This window comes from Megascapheus bottae, chromosome 20 (genome assembly GCF_031878675.1).
Source record: "Megascapheus bottae isolate mThoBot1 chromosome 20, mThoBot2.hap1, whole genome shotgun sequence".
NCBI classification, from domain to species: domain Eukaryota; kingdom Metazoa; phylum Chordata; class Mammalia; order Rodentia; family Geomyidae; genus Megascapheus; species Megascapheus bottae.
This window is the reverse complement of record NC_143528.1, coordinates 16,336,889-16,355,798: the sequence shown is the minus strand read 5'-3', so window position 1 is coordinate 16,355,798 and position 18,910 is coordinate 16,336,889. Positions and strand designations below refer to the sequence as shown.

The following is an 18,910-nucleotide window of genomic DNA, read 5'->3' as shown; positions in this document are numbered from 1 at the left end:
TGTTTAGGTGAGTACTCTACCACTAGGCCATACTAATGGGCCCTAGCTCTTGGTATTTAATGTGTTAATACAATGTTTCACATTTTTGGTTGTTGTTGGTTGTCCTGGAGCTTGAACTCTGGGTGTGGGTGGTGTCCCTGAGCTCTTCAGCTCATGGCTAACGCTCTCCCACTTGAGCCAAAGCACCACTTCCAGTTTTCATGTGGTTAATTGAAGAAAAGAGTCTCATGGATTTTCTTGTCCGGGCTAGCTTTGAACCTCAATCCTCAGATCTTAGTCTCCTGAATAGTTAGGATGACAGGCATGAGCCATGAGCATCCAGGCAATGTTTTGCTTTTGTTACTATATTTTATGTTCTTTAATATTTTATTTTCCTTAAACAATTCTTCCAACTTGTAGTCCTCCTCCCTGAAGTTCCAGTCCTTCTGAGCGTAGGCTCAGATACCTGTATTTTAGAAAAAACAAATTGAAATCTGTTCTGATTAAATGTAAATGCCAGGTGACTCTTCCACCTAGTTGTTTCTGTTCCTTTGCTATCTTGTACTCACGGCAGGCTGTAAGTGGAGTAGAAATACCTAGAAATATCTCAACAATCTTAGACTTTCCTTTTGTAGTCTTGCTGGGAACCCTAGCTCTCTCTCAAGTACTCCTCTTCCTGCTAGACGATCAGGTTATGAAGGAACAAGGCTTATTTTTCTGCTCACTGTTGGGTGGGTTCAGACCATGGTTGGCTGGTTCTGCTGCCTGGGATCTGCGGTGAGAAGCATGCCATGACAGGAAATGAGGGTCCCCTTCTTAAAGGATCCATCCCAGGCGCTATGGGCTGGTGAGACATTTCATATCTGAACCATCCACTGACCACTGACCAGTGTGCTTCAACAGCCATCACAGGTGTGTGAGTGTGATTGTTGCAAACTCCTGGACAGGGCGATTAACAGGTATCTTTTCCTTTTCATCTCTTGAGTAGTTGCTGCTTCGAACACTTGTGAGAAGTTAGAAATAGCCAGGAATGAGTTACAAACGGCGTATGAAGGATTTGTCCAGAAGCTCAACCAGCAGCACCAGACTGATCGAACAGAACTGGAGAACAGACTGAAGGAATTTTACACGGGGGAGTGTGAGAAACTTCAGAACATCTACATCGAGGAAGCGGAGAAGTATAAAACCCAACTGCAAGAACAGGTCTGTGCCTTGGGAATGGTATAGTGGTTGCCTAGCATGCACGAAGACCTGTGTTAGATTCCCTGGTAACACATACACAGAAAAAGCCAGAAATTGGAGCTGTGGCTCAAGTAGTTGAGCTCTAACCTTGAGAAAGCTCAAGGACAGCGCTCAAGCCCTGAGTTCAAATCCCAAGACTAGCAAAAAAAAAAAAAAAGGAAAGAAAAAGAATTAATATACACATAGCATCTACTGTATGCCAGACATGGCCAGGGGAGGAGTGGTGCTGAGGTCAGTATGGCAGGCCTCGGGGCTGAGGTGGCCCATGGCTGAGGACTGAGAGACTCCTCACCATGGCTCCATCGTTACGCTCAGGGAGCCCTGCAGACTTTTCGGGTCTGTGCTGTTGCTGCAGAAGATGGGGATCTGGGGGGGGGTGGCAAGCCCTCATGCAGCTGGGCTGGTCATCACTCATGTTGGGACGCCCTTAAATGCAAATACAAATCGTTTAATGCTGTGGTTGGTAAATCCAGCCTAGGACTTTGGGGCTTACTGATGAGACATTGTTTTGTGTGTTTCTTGTAGTTCGACAACCTAAATGCCGCCCATGAGACCTCTAAGTTGGAAATCGAAGCAAGCCACTCAGAGAAAATAGAATTGCTAAAGAAGGCCTATGAAACCTCCCTTTCAGGCAAGGATTTTTTTTTCTAATTGAATTGAGAATGAGGTAATAGAAAGACATGCCATTTTTCAAAGCGGAAATGATTCATAGCTTTCCCCTCTAGAGAACGCCCCATGATATTAGTTTGGTGCATTTTTTGTTGCTTTTTGCATTCTCCATTGTTAATGGATGCCCTTTTCCTCAAGGATATAGACAATAGTTGATTATAAATGCTAGTCTTTTAGAAATAAGATGAGCTTTTAAAGGTTTTCAAGGTCTTTCTGGCATTGGAGGCAGTGGTGGTGGTGGTATTATTTTAGGTCTCTGGGAAATTGAGGGAATGAGTGTTCTGGGCACAGTGAAGAACCACACTTAGAAACCCTGCATACCAGCACCATGGTGGAATGCAGATGGTTGTGTTAAAGAATCTTTCCTTCTCACCCATCACCATCAAATGGTTTCAAGTAGAAGTGAAAGAACAAGAAGCCATTCTTTGATAAGATAGCAGTATACCTTTTAATAAACACCATTTCCCTTCTTTCTGCTAGGAATAAGATTAATTTTAGACTTTTTCACTCAGGAAGAAAAAAATGGAAGACAACCTAGAGTCTTTAGACCAGAAGTCTGAGGCCCATGTTTGAAAACCCTACTGTCCTACTGTTCATTTTATGTTTTATGTTTTGTTTTGTTTTATTTTTTTTTTTCTGGTACTAGCCCTGAGGCTTCAAGTCAGGGACTAGGTGCTGTCTCTGAGCTCTTCTTTCTCAGGTCTAGCTCTCTACCACTTGAGCCATAGCTCTACTAATGGCTTTTTTGGTGATTAATTGGAAATAAGAATCTCACTCTCCTGCCTAGACTGGCTTTGAACTGTGATCCTCAGGTCTTAGCATCCTGAGTAGCAAGGATTACAGGCATGAGCTATTGCTATTGCCCATTCATTCTGTTTGCTAGGTCCTGTCTTCTGAGTCTCAGTGCTCCCAGCTGCATACTGGGCATCTCTTCCCTTCCCTCCACATAAGGAGAGATTGCTTAATTTATGTGAAAGCATCCTGCAAATGTGAAGTAATATAGTCATAATTTCATAATCAGTTCCTTCACTGATGCATAACAACTGTGAGGTTGAACTCACAAAATGATCTCGGTGAATATTGTTGCCTCAAGAAATGTCCCTTTTTTCCAGAAATCAAGAAAAGCCATGAAGTGGAAAAGAAATCACTTGAGGATTTGCTTTATGAGAAGCAGGAATTGCTAGAGGTGGGTGAATCTCAATGCTCCCCTCACCCACCCCTTGAAAACCCCATTGCAGTGGGCTTGGAGAGTATTTCAGTGAATCTTCCTTCTCTCCCCCTCCCGCCCTCCCTTTCTCCCTCTCTCCCTCCCCCCCTCATTCCCTCTCTCCCTCTCCCCCTCTTCTCCCCTCCTCTGCTGTTTAACTTACATTTCACATGCTATTGTTTGTATTTTAGAAACAAATCGATGATCTGAAGACTGAAAATGATGCTTTAAATGAAAAATTGAAATCAGAAGAGCAAAAAATATCAAGAGAGAAGGCAAATTTAGTAAGTTACGCATTCTTCTATTGCTACTGAATTTCTTTGTCTTTTAGTCTGGACTAAGTGTTTAGTGCCCAGGAAAAGAATCTGGGATTATTCATGTCATGCAATGATTTTTTTTTTTGCCAGTTCTGGGACTTGAATTCAGGGCCTGAGCATTGTTCTTGAGCTTTCTCTACTATGTGAGCCACAGCACCACTTCCAACTTTTTTTCTGTGTATGTGGTACTGAAGAATCAAACCCAGGACTTTGTGCATGCTAGGCAAGCACTCTACCACTAGGTCACACTCCTGGTCCCATGTTGTTTGTTTAAACTATATTAAAACAGTTGTTTGTTTACTAGTATATTTTCTTTGCATCGTACTAAAGACCTAGAAACAAAATCTTATTTGGAATAGTATAAGCAAATATCTATAGGAAAATTATAAAACTCAACCAGGATCAGGTTTTTTCTTCTTCTTTTGTGAGGATCATGGGGCTTGGACTCAGGTCCTGGATGTTGTTGTCCCTGAGCTTCTTTTGCTCAAGACTCAATGCTCTACCACTTGAGCCAGAACTCCACTTCCAGCTATTTAGTAATTCATTAGCGATAAGAGTCTCACAGACTTTTCTGCCTCAACTGGCTTTGAACTGCAGCCCTCAAATTTCAGCCTCCTGAATAGCTAGGATTATAGAAGTAAGCCACCCATGCCCGGCTAGGCTCAGGGTTTTGTATAGAGTCCTTACCCTTTTGTTTTTCAGTAACTGCCATGTTGCAAGAGAAGTGACGTGACTACAGAGGTCACCACTTTAAAACCTAAAATGTAGTGGATGGTAGTGTTCTCAAGGCCTTGCTCGTTGCTCACTAGTATCTAAACCCAGACCACTGTTTTTAACCTCAAAAAGAAACACCAAACTCATGAATAATCACTCCCCATTTTCCTCACATGGCCCATCACTAAGCACCCACAAGCTGCCCATACCCATTTGTGGACCAAGGAACTGGGTGTGGTGGCTCAAGCTTGTAATCGTAGCTATTTGGGAGGCAGAGATGGCAGGATCATGACAAGAGATCAGCTCAGAAAAGAAGTTTACAAGATTCCCATCATGACCAGTGGGCTCAAATCTGTTATCGCATCTGTAGAAGAAGCATGGCCTAGAAGTATGGCCAAGTGAACACAGAACTACCCTAAAACAAGGCTCAGGAGATTATTGTCTTGTTGTTTTTCAGGGAAAACATACCTAAATATTTCCATCCAGCCATCCATTCATCTATCTGTGTGCCTGTCTATCTTTACCCTGATTTTTCAGAGCAGATAATAGCTTTTTATAGAGACAGTCATTGTTTCATTTTCCCACCAGTTTAGCTTGTCACTCAGAGCTCTCTACTATTTTGTGTCAGGATGTTGCTCATTTCTAATAACATTGGGTGCCATCAGCATTTTCCCCATATTAGATTACTGATAAACGAGCATAATAATTTGACCAAAAATCTTTGAGAATAAAAGTTAAACTACTATAAAAAGTCAATAGTGTTTGCTTAATGTGTAAATCTAATCAAGGATTCCTTTGATGTGATTTTATGAAGAGTATTAACTTTTCCAGAAAAACCCTCAGATTATGTATCTGGAGCAAGAACTAGAAAGCCTGAAAGCTGTGTTAGAGATCAAGAATGAGAAACTGCATGAACAGGACATCAAGTTGATGAAGATGGAGAAACTGGTATGTTTCCTTCTGCCTGTGGATTGAGGCTGTTGCCAGGTGGGGTTTACCTGTGAAATAGGGATGGAGTTCTGGCCTGTAGAGTTGGGTTAACTCCTATTTAAAGATATTTGGAAATCATACAGCAGTAAGTGTTGTATTTTCTCTTCCAACCTTGTTCAAGAGTCCTTGCTACCTTCTCACCTGCTCATTTTGAAACACTGCAAAAAGTAGCATTCAATCCTTGTCACAGCTAAAATAGGGCTTACCTTATCTTTTAGCAGTCCCTGGAAATCTTCATCAGCCTATGGAAATTCAGTTAGATATATAAATCAGGATAATCTATCCAAATCTCCCATATTCTTATAACTTAGAATATAATAACAAGGAATTTGACTCTGATTCCAATTGGACACATAGCAAGCATTGTGAACAATACAAATACAATTTAGTTTGTAACTTCTAGGACAAAGAATGGGTATTTGTGGTGTGTGTGTGTGTGTGTGTGTGTGAGTGTGAGTGTGTGAGACAAGCCGACCCAGCATCTTGTTTGAACCCCAGTCTATGTTCAGCCTGAGTTTTGACCAAGCCCTGAAACTCAGCTGCTTCTAGCCAGGACTAAGTTGGCAGGCTTTAGTAAGGCAGCTTATTAAGTGATACCAGCCGTCGCTGTACGTTGCTCCAGCCAGTGCCAGCCTCCTAGCTCTTTCTTGTCTCAGCCCAATTGGAATGACTCATCCTTGAATAAATGCCTCATTTAAACCGAGACAGACAGCCCCGGACAACAGCAAGTATGAAACTTACTCTTGTCTGTTTAGCTTTTTCTTTGAAAGTTTGGCTTAGTTTGCTTTAGTTTTCCTCCGTAGACAATTAGACATTTGTCTTGTTTAATTTAAGGAGATAATGGCTAGACCACACTGTGGCATTTCATCAAGCAGTCTTGATTTCTTTTTTCCTTAAGGAATGCAACGATCTCATAGTTACTAATGGGCTCAACCTAGGAACATGCCAGTTTCTGTTATACCAGGTCCACAGCTCTGCTAATCAGCTAGTCAAGTGATGATTCAGACAATCCTCTTAATAACTTGTTGCTCCATGTTGCCATTCCTGCATCAGGACACTTCAGAAGAGCAAGTATGACAGAGATCCTGCTCTAAAGTTGCCAGCACATTTTAGTATCTGGAGATCCATAGCATGGCATTTCTGTTCCCTGAATTGCCCAAGAGACAGGGCAGTGTCAGCATCAATTGTATGGGCAGGCGACCCATGTTCCTTTGACAGCCACACTCATCGCACCTTATTTGGAAGAGTTTCAGGTCTTTAAAGAAGACATACTGGAACCCTAAGGTTGCCTAAGAAAGATACTATGGTTTGAAAAGGAAGTCTGCCAACTATCAGCTTTGTGACATAATGAGGTCTAGTTTCTGCTTCTGTAGATGGAAGGATTGGAGTAGCTATTTTAAGGTCCATCACCATGCCGTCTCTAATTCCATGTTTTCTCCTTCTCCTGTTTTTATCTTTAATTCCTTTATAATTACTGAGCATTTCAAGGTCTTCCTGTTTTATTCCAGACCAATGTTCTGGGAAGTTATTTCAGCCATCTGTCTTTTCCTGGGTGTTTTCTGGATAGGAGAATGTCTTAAATCAAAAGTTGTATTCCTATAGTGACAGGGACTTAGGGTTAATTCTAGCAGAGCTGTTGTGTTACCTCTGAAGCAAGTAATAAAATCGTACCTTCGGAAAATGAGCTGGGATGGCATCCACACTCCATTGTGTTCAGTGGCTAGATGTCTTCAGGGATCTTATCTCTGTGAATGTTTAGCCAGCAAGAGAATCTACACAGCTTGGGTATGTGCCTTTTTAAGTGGCCTAGAGTAGTTTTTTTAAAGAAATACATAATACGTACATTTCTGTTTTGCTGCTCTAGATGCCAGTGTATAAAGATTTCAGTGTGCTATTAAGTTTTTCCTAATTCCTTTGAAGTGTGCTTGTGTCAGGAATGGGCCTTAAGAAATGAGGGAATCTTGTTTCTTATTACTGTTCAAATCGTTCATGTCAAGGTGGACAATAACACAGTATTGGTTGACAAACTGAAGCGATTCCAGCAGGAGAATGAGGAATTAAAAGCCCGCATGGACAAACACATGGCCATTTCAAGGTATTTTTTTCCTAGTTTCCTCTTGTCCTCAAACATCTAGTATTTCTATGTTATCACACACCAGCACACACCTCCTGGAAATACAATTCAAGTGGCAAAGAGCCCCTTATTTCCATCTGGAAAGTTATGATGGTGGCAGTTAATGCTTCTACCAAAGTAGCTTTCTCTCCTATCCCCTGGATTACTGCCTCTGACCTTGCTTTTGGAGAAAGCAACATAAAACCAAATAGAAAACTGCCCCAAACATGTAGGGGTTATATAATATGTAAAGTATAGGTCTAAGTGAAATAGCCCACTGTACAATTGCCCTAAAAATAGTTAGGATTTGGGGGGTGTTCAAGCTTCTCCTTCTGGTATGAGTTTCTTAACCAGATTAAGACTTGTAGCCCCTTGCAGGGCTAAAGATAGGTTTGTGCCCTTCCAATTTAAAATGGTAAGATTTATTTTTTTTTAGTTATTATTTTGTTTGATACCACACCAGGGTTTGAATTCAGTGCCTAGACACTATCCTTTAGCTTTCTCCATTTGAGCCCCATCTCCATTTCTGGCCTTTTGATGGTTAGAGATATGACTCTCATGGATTTGTCTGCCTGGGCTGCCTTTGAATCACCATTGTCAGATCTCAGCCTCCAGAGTAGCTAGGATTATGGGCCTGAGCCATTAGCCCTCTGCTTGAGTCCCTTTTTAAAGTTAGATCCACATGGTTTCTCTATCTTACATCCTTCAGGCAACTCTCCACAGAGCAGGCCGTGCTGCAGGAGTCTCTGGAGAAGGAGTCGAAAGTCAACAAGCGTCTCTCCATGGAGAATGAGGAACTGCTGTGGAAGCTGCACAATGGGGACCTCTGCAGTCCCAAGAGATCCCCCACATCCTCAGCAATTCCCTTTCAGTCACCCAGGAATTCTAGCTCCATCCCCAGCCCCAATGTTTCACCCAGATGACGCTTTCCGCAAGCTCAGACTCCAAAGGCATCCGGATGCAGGTCTGCAGGACTGACCTTCAGAAATGACCGTGGGAGCAAGAGCTACATTAGCTCTCCTGGAATTTCTGCAGGATAACTGGAAAGCTACTTTTGGAATGGTAACTTGGCGGGTAGGGGGTGACTTTTGACATGGTCCAAAAGCCATCCCCCCACCTCCCCAAGAGATTTTGGATTCGACGTGGACGTTTTGCACAGAGCACTTAGGAATGAGAGAATCTTGTTCGTTGCCTTTTTCACCTAAGCATAAGGGGAAAAACTCTCAGGGGCCTATTAAGATAAAGATTTATAACCTTTATAACGTTCTTCACCACAGACACCTTCTTGTGATTTTTTTTGTTCCTCTGTCTGATTGTGGGGTGGGGCAGGGTGTGAATGAAATGGATGTAATGGTGTCACAAGTCTGATGCAGCCTTCTTTGCTGTGTATTAAAAGTCAGCAGCTGAGTATCAATGGGTACATGCTAATCAAGTCATAGTGTATACGTTTCAACAAAAGCCATAAAAGGAAAAGCAATAGTTGCTTGAATTTACTACCAGTTCTGCTCAGTCTGGATACGGTGAGTAAAAGGTATGAAAGAAAAAGGTTTTTTTTTTTTTTTTTTTTTTTGACTCTTCAATGTCTGTCCATTTCTCTTTGGAGTAATTGTTAGCAATTTTTCAATGTTCAGTTCTATCAGTTGAAATTAGATACTCTATGTGTGAGTGTAATACTATACACAGTGATCCATTTTCTCAGGCTATGAGCAAATGTAAAACCCTAATTTTTCTAAAGATTAAACAATCTGTATGAAGAAAAAATATCAATGGCAGGACCAATAAGTGTTCTGCCTTATTTTTACCTTGATCCAAGCTATCCTTGCAAAGTTAAGCTGGCATCTTCTCTCCCATCTCATTGATTCCTTTCCTTTCTCTGTCATCCACAGCCACAAAAAGCAAACCTACCTCCTACTTACTTTTCTCTGGGATAAAGATAAAAAGGAATATGCTTTTCCAGATACAACTTCTCTTCAAGGTGCTGAGCCTAAATTCCAAAATAAATTAAGGGATTGATGCTACTAATTTGGGGGAGAAAAAGTCTTGGGGGAAAAAAGTCTTAGAGAAAATGAGGAAAGTCATTGGCTGAATAGGATTCAGCACATGCTAATGATCAAAAGCCATGAAATTAGGCTAGCAGTGCAATATTTGACAGAACAGTTGGGGGGAATGATAATTTATGATAAAGTAAAATGGGCAGCTAGATGTAGCTTCTATAACTCTCATTTGACTTTAGAAAACTTGTTACCTCCTCTAGTTGTAAGACTTTGGTAAAGGTGGAAGGATCGTTGTGGCTTCTTCCCATTGCCTGTGTCAACATTGTGATGTCAAGTGTTTGTTCTGAGCTCGATGGCTGTGCACATAACCCCTAGAGAAAAAAGATTCAGGAACTGGAGGTGGGTATTCAAGTCATGTACATGTACACTACATAACAAATTGGTGCTTGTGATGCATGTTTTTAATTAGTAGTCGTATTTGAAGTCTTTAATCCCCTGTAGTTTATTGCATCCATAATCCTCTGCGTTTGCCTTTGATAAGTGGGAACTTAGTTCACTTCTGCCTCCTGGAACAGCTCCTACCCATGTTTCCAAATTGTTCTCAGTGACATTAGCCAAAGTTGGGTTTTCCACTCATCCCTGAGCATGGTAAGTTTCATGCGATTTCTTGCTGTCTTCCATATTGCTTAGGTGTCTGGGAAATCTGATAGCAATTAATATAAACTGTTTTCAGAGGATGGAAGACATAGGAGAGAAGATAGAAACAGCTTTTTTTTTTCCTTCCCAAACCAAATGTTTTATATAGGTTGAAAGTGTTGATACATCATAGAAGTACAGATGTGTGAGCTAGAGTTGTGTTCAGTTTATAGTGATGGAAAGTGTATTTTACTTGATCAAATAAATAATGCTGGAATCTTCGTAACAATTGTAGCCTCTGCCATACTTCACTCTGTAAAGTGTTAACTGCTGGATTCTGAGGAGGGCTAAGCAATTGAAGATTATGTCTCCTAAGCCATTTTACAGGAATTTCCAGTGCAATCACAGATGCATCATGGGTTGAAATTTGGTTCGCAGAACTCCAGTGAAAAATAGGATGGCTATGGTCTAAATATTTTTGCAGATGGGTCTAGATAAAGTTGTTGCTTATAGCCATACATCTATTTTGTTAAAAAGCCACTTATGGATATGTGTACATTTTAAAATTTTATATCAGTACTAGGTATTGACCCAAATATTACTGCCAAAAAGTCCTTCTGGACTTAGAAAACACATAGCCCCGTTTTTACAAAAACTTGCACATTTAATAGAAAATAGACATGGTTATATAAAGTTGAACATAATGTGCTTTCTTAGTATAAAAACTAGAAACACATGGATCGTAGATGAGCAATCAGAACATGCTTTCAATTAGAAATATTAATGCTTCTATTAATAGACTGACTTCCTCTTAGTCAGATGTCTGTCTGGCTCGCAGGCCAGTATAGGCACTTGATATAGACTGCTGGCAAAACACAAATCAAAAACCCCCAAAGCAGATTGTGTGCACTGATGGGCTTTCCATCAGTTCATTCTACTTCCCTTTCCAAGTCAAGAGAAGTCAACAGTGGTAGAGACTGTAGTTTGTCCTCGGAGATTCTGAGCAGTACAAATGTAATATCCTGCATCAATGGTCTCCAAGTCTTCAATGGTAATGACACTCTGAGAAAGTCTTGTGGTGTGTCCAAGCCCTCTGTGGACCAGCCTCCAGGTGTCTTGAATCGTCACAGGTCTTTCATCCTGTTTAACAACACCCAGACAGACTGAAGCAAGAGGGACAAGCGGTCCTCAACTTTCCTCATACACACAGCCCTACTGTGTGTTTAAAGTGCAAAGCGCATGCTCATGAAAAACTACTTGGTACGTGGTGCTCATAGTAGGGTCTGGGAGATGACACTCTACAGTGTCTTGAATTTCAGGATGCTCTTTCTTCTCTTCGGTAAGTTTATACTTAGAGCCAAAAAACTATATATATATATATATATATTTTTTTTTTTTTTGCCAGTCCTGGGCTTGACCTCAGGGCCTGAGCACTGTCCTTGGGCTTTCTCAAGGCTAGAGCTCTATCACTTGAGCCTCAGCACCACTTCTGGCTTTTTTCTATGTATGTGGTGCCAAGGAATTGAACCCGGGTCTTCATGCATGCTAGGCAAGCACTTTAACCACTAGGCCAAACTCCTGGCCCAAAAAACTATTTTAAGTAGAGCTATTAAGCAAAAGCAAAATGCTTCACTGTTCCAATGTTTTACTTTTCTGATTGTTCATCCCTTAGCTGGTTCTTCTTCTCAGCCCACAGGACTATCACTATGTAAGTAAAGATAAGTTCCTGATAGTTCAGAGAAGTGTTGTTTTCTTTCCAGAGAAAGAAAACATGGAGCAACAAAGAATAAGATAATGCCCTAGACAATATGGCCTCCCTTTCAAGAAAGACATAATTATTTCTGACATATTAGTCAATTTTGGTGACAAGAGCATAGTGTTTTCTGAATTTAGGATGTTGATATTGTTCTGCTCATAAAATACTCATTAGCCAAGTGTGGCAAACACTGAGTAGCAGGATGCTAGAAAATAACTATTCCCTAGGGGATAGATATTTTCCACTGGTCCTAGCCACTTGTCTTGGGATGACAAACTTCTGGCACCAAAAGAATTATTCCATGTTGGTAGCAGAGTTGTTTCGAGAACATTACAAGGGCTAAGTCTGCTGTGGTTGCGTTTATGGAAAGTCTATTTTTACGTGACCTCTGGCCTTGAGGCACCTTTTTTGACAGGGTTTAATATTTTTCTAATTGCCATTTGGTGAGTATCTGTTCAAAACTGCTCAGCACAGAACACAGCTTGGCTAGAGAACAGTGAGAATCCCAGAGGAGGTGAGATTGGCCTCTAGTAGACCCAGAGGATGGGACTGAAGTTTGAGGTTGTTTGAGAGAGGGAGAGGAAGGTGCCTCCTTTGGCCATCACCCACTATCTGAGCTCAGGAGTGGTGAAGAAACATGGGTAAGAAGAGAGCACACAGGGTGGGTTGTCTATAAGACCCTACCACAGTGCCACTAATAATGCCTTACCTTCTGCCCTGGAAAGATCCATCTGAATTCTACTTCTACATCAGGCTCCCCCAGGACAGTGCACACCACACTGATGTCATCCCCACCTTTCACTTTGTTGGAGGAGGCCAAGATGGTGGCGGAGGGAGGGCCACTGGGAACTAGAAGGAAGCAGGAGATGGTGAGATCCAGGAGATGAAAGACAAACACATGGACATTCTTTTAGAGAGAACATTTCCTACCTCGGCACCAGCTGACACCAGCCGACCCCCACTCGACTTCCTTTGAAATCTCCCTCTGCAACCTGGGTGCTCATCTTGAGTCTGTGCTGAGGCCTTTCTACTTGTGGTCACGGAAGGAGCTAAGAAGCTAGGGGCCATAGGAAGGGAACGAAAAGGCGAGTGCATGGCGGAGGGCACAGAGTAGGCATCCTGGATGGAGGAGTATCTGAAAGCTGGAAGGAAAGTGCTCGTATACAGATGAGAAGGATGTCTACAGGACAGGCATGAATACTTGCACAGCGTTTCAGGACCCCATTTACTGATACTATCTGTTGACTGAACAAGTAGTATTGAGGGTAGCCTTTGCAAGATGGAGTAGAAGCTAGGACCACAAAAGTGAACAAGACAGGTGGGGATTCCACCCTGAGAGCCTGCACTTAAGTGGAGGGGACCATCTACTGAGCCATCTAATTGAATGGCTCATTTAAAACTCTGAGCTTTTCATTTTATGGCTCTTTAACACAGAGTACTCAGAAAGTTTAGAATAGTTCATGATCAGCTTCCTTGAGAAAGCAATGTCTGCCCTAAAATCTCAAAGGTAGACTTAAAAGACATGGAAGATAGGAAGGATACTGAGCCAACCAAGATCGCTGAATTGCAGGACTGTAGTCATTCTACGAGCATACTGCACATGCCCACAAGCATAGGTCTTTGGGGGAGGCCCACGGGGGCCTCTGTGCTCTGGGAACTGCCTAGGTTTGTTGTCTCCATCACACTTACAGTGGGGGACAACCCTTTCTGGGTTCCAGCTTTTATCCTGCTGTGCTGGGACCTGATCAGGTAAAGGAGAGGGAGGAAAGCTAGACTTCCCTACTTCAAGCTTGCATTAATTCTGCTGTGTTGAAACTCTTAAGAATCACGCAAGTTACTGGGGGGGAGTTTTCCTCCTGGTTTTTCCTAGATGAATGTAAAATGGTCACATTCAAAACCAGTTGTAGTTTTTAACGAGGATTGGATCATGTTTCTGTTCTGCCAGCAGACTACTAGGTAACCTAAAAAGAAATGAGGATCTCTTGTTTGCTGTCTATATTTGGAAAGTAGACAAGACTGGGGAGGGGGAAACCAAGCAAAACCAGGCGGGGACTGCCAGGCAAGAGAGGTTGGAGACCAGGGGTTCTGGTGGATGTCATGTAGCCACCCACAGCATTTTCCGGGCAGCATTTTCTCTCTGTGCTCCGGGCACAGACAAAAGCCTTAACTGTCTAAGTAGGACAGTGCTTTTGTGGACAAGTAGGAGGATGGTACAATGTTCAAAAGGTTCAGGGCATTAGCTATGTGGGTGGGGAAGGTGGAGGAGAAAAGCAGCAGAAGGAAGTTCAAGCCTGCGGACCAGGCTGGAGGCGAAGTCATGTCTATGTCAGACCTGCTGCGAGGGTTTGTTGTGTTAAAGTTGTGACTGAGGGAGTGGGTGAGGGGGTTAGTGAGCAGGCCAGTGGGTTCCAACTGGAGATTGAAGTCATCCTGAAAATGCAATCCAACGCCTTCAATGAGGGGCTGTGAGTAGCAGATGGGACCAGGGGTGGAGAAAGCCAGTGGAGCCATACACAGGGCCACAGAAGGTGAGAGGATGAGGACTGGAAGAGCCTTGGCAGGGGGCATGCATGGGGCTATTGGGAAACAGATTCTGGCATAAACAAAGAGCTGGGAGGGTGCAGGAAAGGCTGGGGTCATAAGGGCTTGCTGATCAAACAATGAAAACACCAAGGGAGTTATTGTGAGTTTTCCATCAGGTTAGTGTACAGGAAGCAGAACATTCTAGAAGAGTAGTAGAAAGGCCTGTAAGTCCAGCCTTCTGTGTCTTTACTTCTTGCTACTCACTCACCAGAAGTGACTGAGGTCTGGGCACCAGAGGAGCCGGCTTACCTTCTACATACAGCAGCTGATACTTGACGGAAATCTGAGACTTGCCCCCGGCTTCAGCCTTGCAGTAGACCACCCCCTGATGGTCACTGTGAGGCTGCAGATACACAAAGCCCCTCTTGAGATCATAAACAATGTCTGTTCCATTGGTAGGAATTTCTTTGGCAGGGAATTCCCTGTGGAGTGTGACTTTGGCTGAGGACACAGTCACCCGACAAGGAACCACAGCCTCTCTGTCGGGGTTCAGGTAGACAATGTCGAAATAACTGGGAGAAGGCACGAAGAGTTCCCCTTTCTCTGCAAAAGGGAAGATATGGGCTCATTTATTCTGGGAAAATGTGGTTAAGCAAGACTTCAAAGATTTCTACAATCATACACAAAGATGTGCGGGCGCTGACAATATACTCAGCATACCGGGTTCATGTAAGTAGAGTTGGGTGTTTTCATGTCCTTCCCCCCCTTTAATTTTTGACAGTCCTGGAGCTTGAAACTCAAGGTCTGAGCACTGTCCTTGGGCTTTCTCAAGGCTAGAGCTCTATCACTTGAGCCACAGCACCACTTCTGGCTGTGGTACTGAGGAATCAAACCCAGGTCTTCGTGTGTGCAAGGCAAGCACTCTTATCACTCGGCCAAATTCCCAGCCCTTTTTTTTTTTTTTCAGTAGTAATTTCCTGGTTTAGTTTGGATATTGGCTGACTTCAAGTCCTTATTTTAAAAACTTAGCCCTCGGGGTAGGTTTTGGAAATGTGTGTGAGGTCTTTAGGTCATTGGAGGCATCTTTGAAAGAAACTGGGCCTTTCGGTTGTCATTGCCTCTGAGCCAAGAGGTAAGCAGCTTTGCTCCACCGCAGGCTTTGAGGATGTCTTACCATAGGACCAAAGAAATGGAAGCAATTGACCATGGATCAGAATCCTCAAAATGGAGAACCTTTTCTACTTACAAGGTGATCACCTCAGGTATTTAATTATAGTGACAGAATTGCATGTTCCCATGTCCTTAGACAAGAAAAGAGATGTTCATTCAATTCAGATCAGCCCCCATGACTTACATTGCTTAAACCAGGTCACCAGCCCTAAAATTATTAAGTGGTAGAGCACCTGCTTGACAAATCCAAGGCCCTGTGCCCAAACTACAATAAAAAAAAAAAACCCTAACAATTTTAAAACCTTGAAATTAGCCCTAGAGGCTACTGCAAATAACTATGTGTTGGTTGGTTGTGGAGCTTGATCTGGGCCTGGGCACTATCCTTGAGCTTTTTCCCTCAAGATTAGCTCTCTAGCACTCCCAGTTTCCTGGTGCTTTATTAGAGATGAGTCTCGTGGACTCATTTTTCCTAGGTCTGCCTAGGAAAAATGGCCCCTTCCTTCCCCCTTTGTTTTCCCAGCACCTGTAGCCCAGGCTCACCTGGAGCAGTGAATAGTTCTTGAACTCTGATGTCACGGCTATACCTGCTGTGGCCACCCCTTTGCCTGCCCTCTTACTCTCCCCTCGCTTTTGTCTCTCCCTCCTCCGTCTCCTTTAACTCCTTCACCTCTCCTTCCACCTCTCTCCAATCCCTCTCCCATCCCCCCTCCCACCTCCCCTTCCTCTCTGTCCCCCTCATTTCCATCTCTCCCTCCCCTGTTTCCCTCCTCATGCATCTCCATCTTGTGTGGGGCTGGCAGGTTCCATTTCTAATAAACTTCTCTGCCTGAAAAAAACCACACGGAGGTCTCCTTTCTCTAAACCTTACACTCTCCTCCCTGGGCTAGCTTTGAACCCCAATTATTAGTCTCCTGGGGTAGCTAGGATTAGAGGCATGAGTCATCAGTGCCCAGCTAATGTGTGCATTTTTCAACACACAGACTTTTTCTGAGAAGTCCAACCCAGTGACAGGGCTGGCATCTTCACCAAGTCCTCACTCCAGCCTGGGAGTCCTATTGCTTGCCAAGGCTGGAGGTAGAGAATGGAGCAGAGTAAAAGGAATAACCTGCTGGTGTCAGATCCGGCCTCCACTAGGCCACCACCTGGCTGAGGACCTTGAGCCAACCTGTACACTTCCTCTCCCCTCTGAAATGGACACTGCAACATTCTTTTGGCCCTAGGAAATGCATTTGTATCTCACAGAAAATAAGGAAGAAATAGATTGCTCCTGTGTCAGCAGGACAGTGAAGAGATTCTAGGTTGGGCTTTTGCTTGGTTTCTTGCATGTGTGTTTTCTGGGTCATTCTGTGAGGGAATATTATAGTAATTACCGAGCAAAAAGCTTCAAGGGGAATCATGGTACTTGTTACATTATTTCATGTTTATACCCATGTTCCTGAAACAACTCTTGGCTTTCTCCTCCACTAGGGCCTTGTGTATCACCACTGTATGGTGTTTTGGACTAGGCACAGGAAACATCAATTATCCTCCTGGGCCAACAGTTCTTTGGCTCTAAATGCCAAGTTCACTATTACATTGGGGGGGGGGGGGCTTCTTGGCTCCCAGTACAGGGAAGAGAACAGCATGGCTCACAGGGTCTCCATTGGATATCTAGCAAGCAGACTGAGTTACACGACTTTATAAGCTGACCTTCAGGCTTATTAAGGGGCATCTTTCTAATGTATCTAACCTCAATGTTGACACACCAAAGGCTATGTAAGCTTTCTGTGTAGATTCTGGGTTTCAACATCCTCGTTTGTAAAGAGAAACATCTGGAGCCAGAAATATTGAAGATAGCTTATTTTGGCACTGACATTTAAGAACTATGTGTGGGATACTGGACTTGAAGATCTTGTGCGGTCATATTCAGCTTTTTTTCTTTAAAAAAAAAATCACAGGTAGCATTCTACTACTTGAGCAATGCCTCAGGTCTAGTATTTTGTTTAACTGGAGAGTTAGAGTATGAGACTTTTCTGCCTGGGCTGGCTTTGAAGCTTGGTCTTGTAGATCTCCTGAGTAGCTATAATTAGAGGCATGAGTTACTGGCACCAAGTTAACTTCAGGCTTTTTGATATTAATTGTAATAGAGGATATTTTTAAGTTTGTAGAGTAATATGAGCCAATAAACAAAGCCAACAGATAATACAAGCTTTGAGCAGCCTGATTTTCCATCTAGAAAAAGAAATGTGTTGGTTCATTTAAAAAAATTATAGACTACATGTGTCCTGTGCTTGTAACTACTCATGTAACATACTTAGGGGAGTAAGGCATATGGGATTTTATATGAAATGTAATAGTCTATAAACTAAAATCTAAATTAGGGCAGTTTGTTGCAAGTGATTGCCTAAGCAATCACTATTACCAGCCCTCTTGCTAGTAAGAACGTTCTCTTCCTTGATCTTTCACCATGGTGGTTACATGTTCTTGAGGACAATGGAACTAAGCTGTGTGGATGGCAAAGGAGAAGAGGAAGGAAAAGAATAGGAGGAAGAAAAACTGCTGAGGCTCCAGAGATGAAAGAAGAAAGTGACTGAAACATTGCACAAATTAACGACAGCCTCTCAGTGTTTGCCATCAAATTCTAGTAAACACACCAACATAATGAAGAGCAGATGCTTCTCCACATGGGTGGCTGAGAAGCATATGTTCTGAAAGAATCCAGAGCCAGCCAGAGGAACTTCAGCTTCCCTAACAGCCCATCTTGGTTTCCCCAAACTACCCACGCTTGAAAATACAACTTCCAAAATTGACTGAAAATCCAACTGTGCTCTTACTGTGTTACAGAATGAAAAGATACATCATTTTACATCCTTTTCTGGCTCAAGTTTCTAATATTTTTTTTCCTGATTGCTCCTGAAAGTACCATAGATGCTAGCCTAGGGTCTGTCAGTTCACCTACCACCTTGTTCTAGGTAGGACTGAGGTAGGAATAAAACAGGGCTGTTGGTCAGAAAAACAAGATCTGACTCCTTAGCCTACTACTACCAGTCAGAGAACACATTGAATTACCTTGCATCAGCATTATTTCTAAAAGCAAATACAGTAGATCTTATTTATTCATGTCCTATGAAATTTGTGGAAAGATACCCATGCTTCCTGAATTATAGCATGGAGCTATTTGGGTACCAAGGGAAAAGTGCGTGCGATGTCGTTAAAGCATTCATTAATAGTCCTAGTTAAAGATCATTTGAGTAACAGGTCCACATCACTCCAGGCGTGCAAGCAGAGGCATTCAGGATAAAAACCAGTTCTGAACACTCTGCCCTGACATCAAAAAGAACAAGAATTCCAGCTTTACCGGAAGTGTCTTAGACGGCAGCCATCAGAGGACATGGTGTTTGAAAGATTCCTGAACATTGTCCCTGTCCTGGGACATTTGTTAGAGAATTTCATCCCCTAACTGCAGAGCCTAAGGAATTCTGCAGAGGAAGGAGACTAGTGGAGGGATGGGAAGAGATGGGGTATTGGGTGACACCTGTCTCTCCAAGTGCTAGCTGCACCTTGCAAACAGCAGCAGTAGAGGGGAGGAAACGGGCTCTTCACTGTCTCCTGGATGCTTTG

General features: G+C 42.9%; 2 protein-coding genes and 1 long non-coding RNA gene across 7 annotated transcripts in view; 2 read left to right on the top strand and 1 right to left on the bottom strand.

Moving 5' to 3' along the window:
- Positions 1–8,641, top strand: part of Mtus1 (microtubule associated scaffold protein 1) — a 150,879-nt gene extending 142,238 nt beyond the window's left edge. For all 5 annotated transcript variants that reach the window (XM_090354018.1, XM_090354017.1, XM_090354019.1 and 2 more), the window contains 7 exons: positions 968–1,182; positions 1,747–1,852; positions 3,003–3,076; positions 3,289–3,381; positions 4,960–5,076; positions 7,116–7,213; positions 7,941–8,641. In XM_090354018.1, the coding sequence (XP_090210144.1) occupies positions 968–1,182; positions 1,747–1,852; positions 3,003–3,076; positions 3,289–3,381; positions 4,960–5,076; positions 7,116–7,213; positions 7,941–8,154 (917 nt within the window). In that variant the 3' untranslated portion in view covers positions 8,155–8,641. The remainder of the gene's footprint in view (positions 1–967; positions 1,183–1,746; positions 1,853–3,002; positions 3,077–3,288; positions 3,382–4,959; positions 5,077–7,115; positions 7,214–7,940) is intronic.
- Positions 8,642–10,505: 1,864 nt separating this feature from the next.
- The window catches only part of Pdgfrl (platelet derived growth factor receptor like), a 45,601-nt gene continuing 37,196 nt past the window's right edge, over positions 10,506–18,910 (bottom strand). Inside the window, exons 4-6 of the mRNA XM_090354016.1 lie at positions 14,450–14,743; positions 12,327–12,466; positions 10,506–11,001 (exon numbers count right to left, since the gene is read on the bottom strand). Of these exons, the coding sequence (XP_090210142.1) occupies positions 10,813–11,001; positions 12,327–12,466; positions 14,450–14,743 (623 nt within the window). The 3' untranslated portion in view covers positions 10,506–10,812. The remainder of the gene's footprint in view (positions 11,002–12,326; positions 12,467–14,449; positions 14,744–18,910) is intronic.
- Positions 14,711–18,140, top strand: LOC150049222 (uncharacterized). Its single transcript, XR_016539034.1, has 3 exons — positions 14,711–14,869; positions 15,297–15,402; positions 17,779–18,140. It is a non-coding gene; the product is annotated as an uncharacterized LOC150049222 (long non-coding RNA).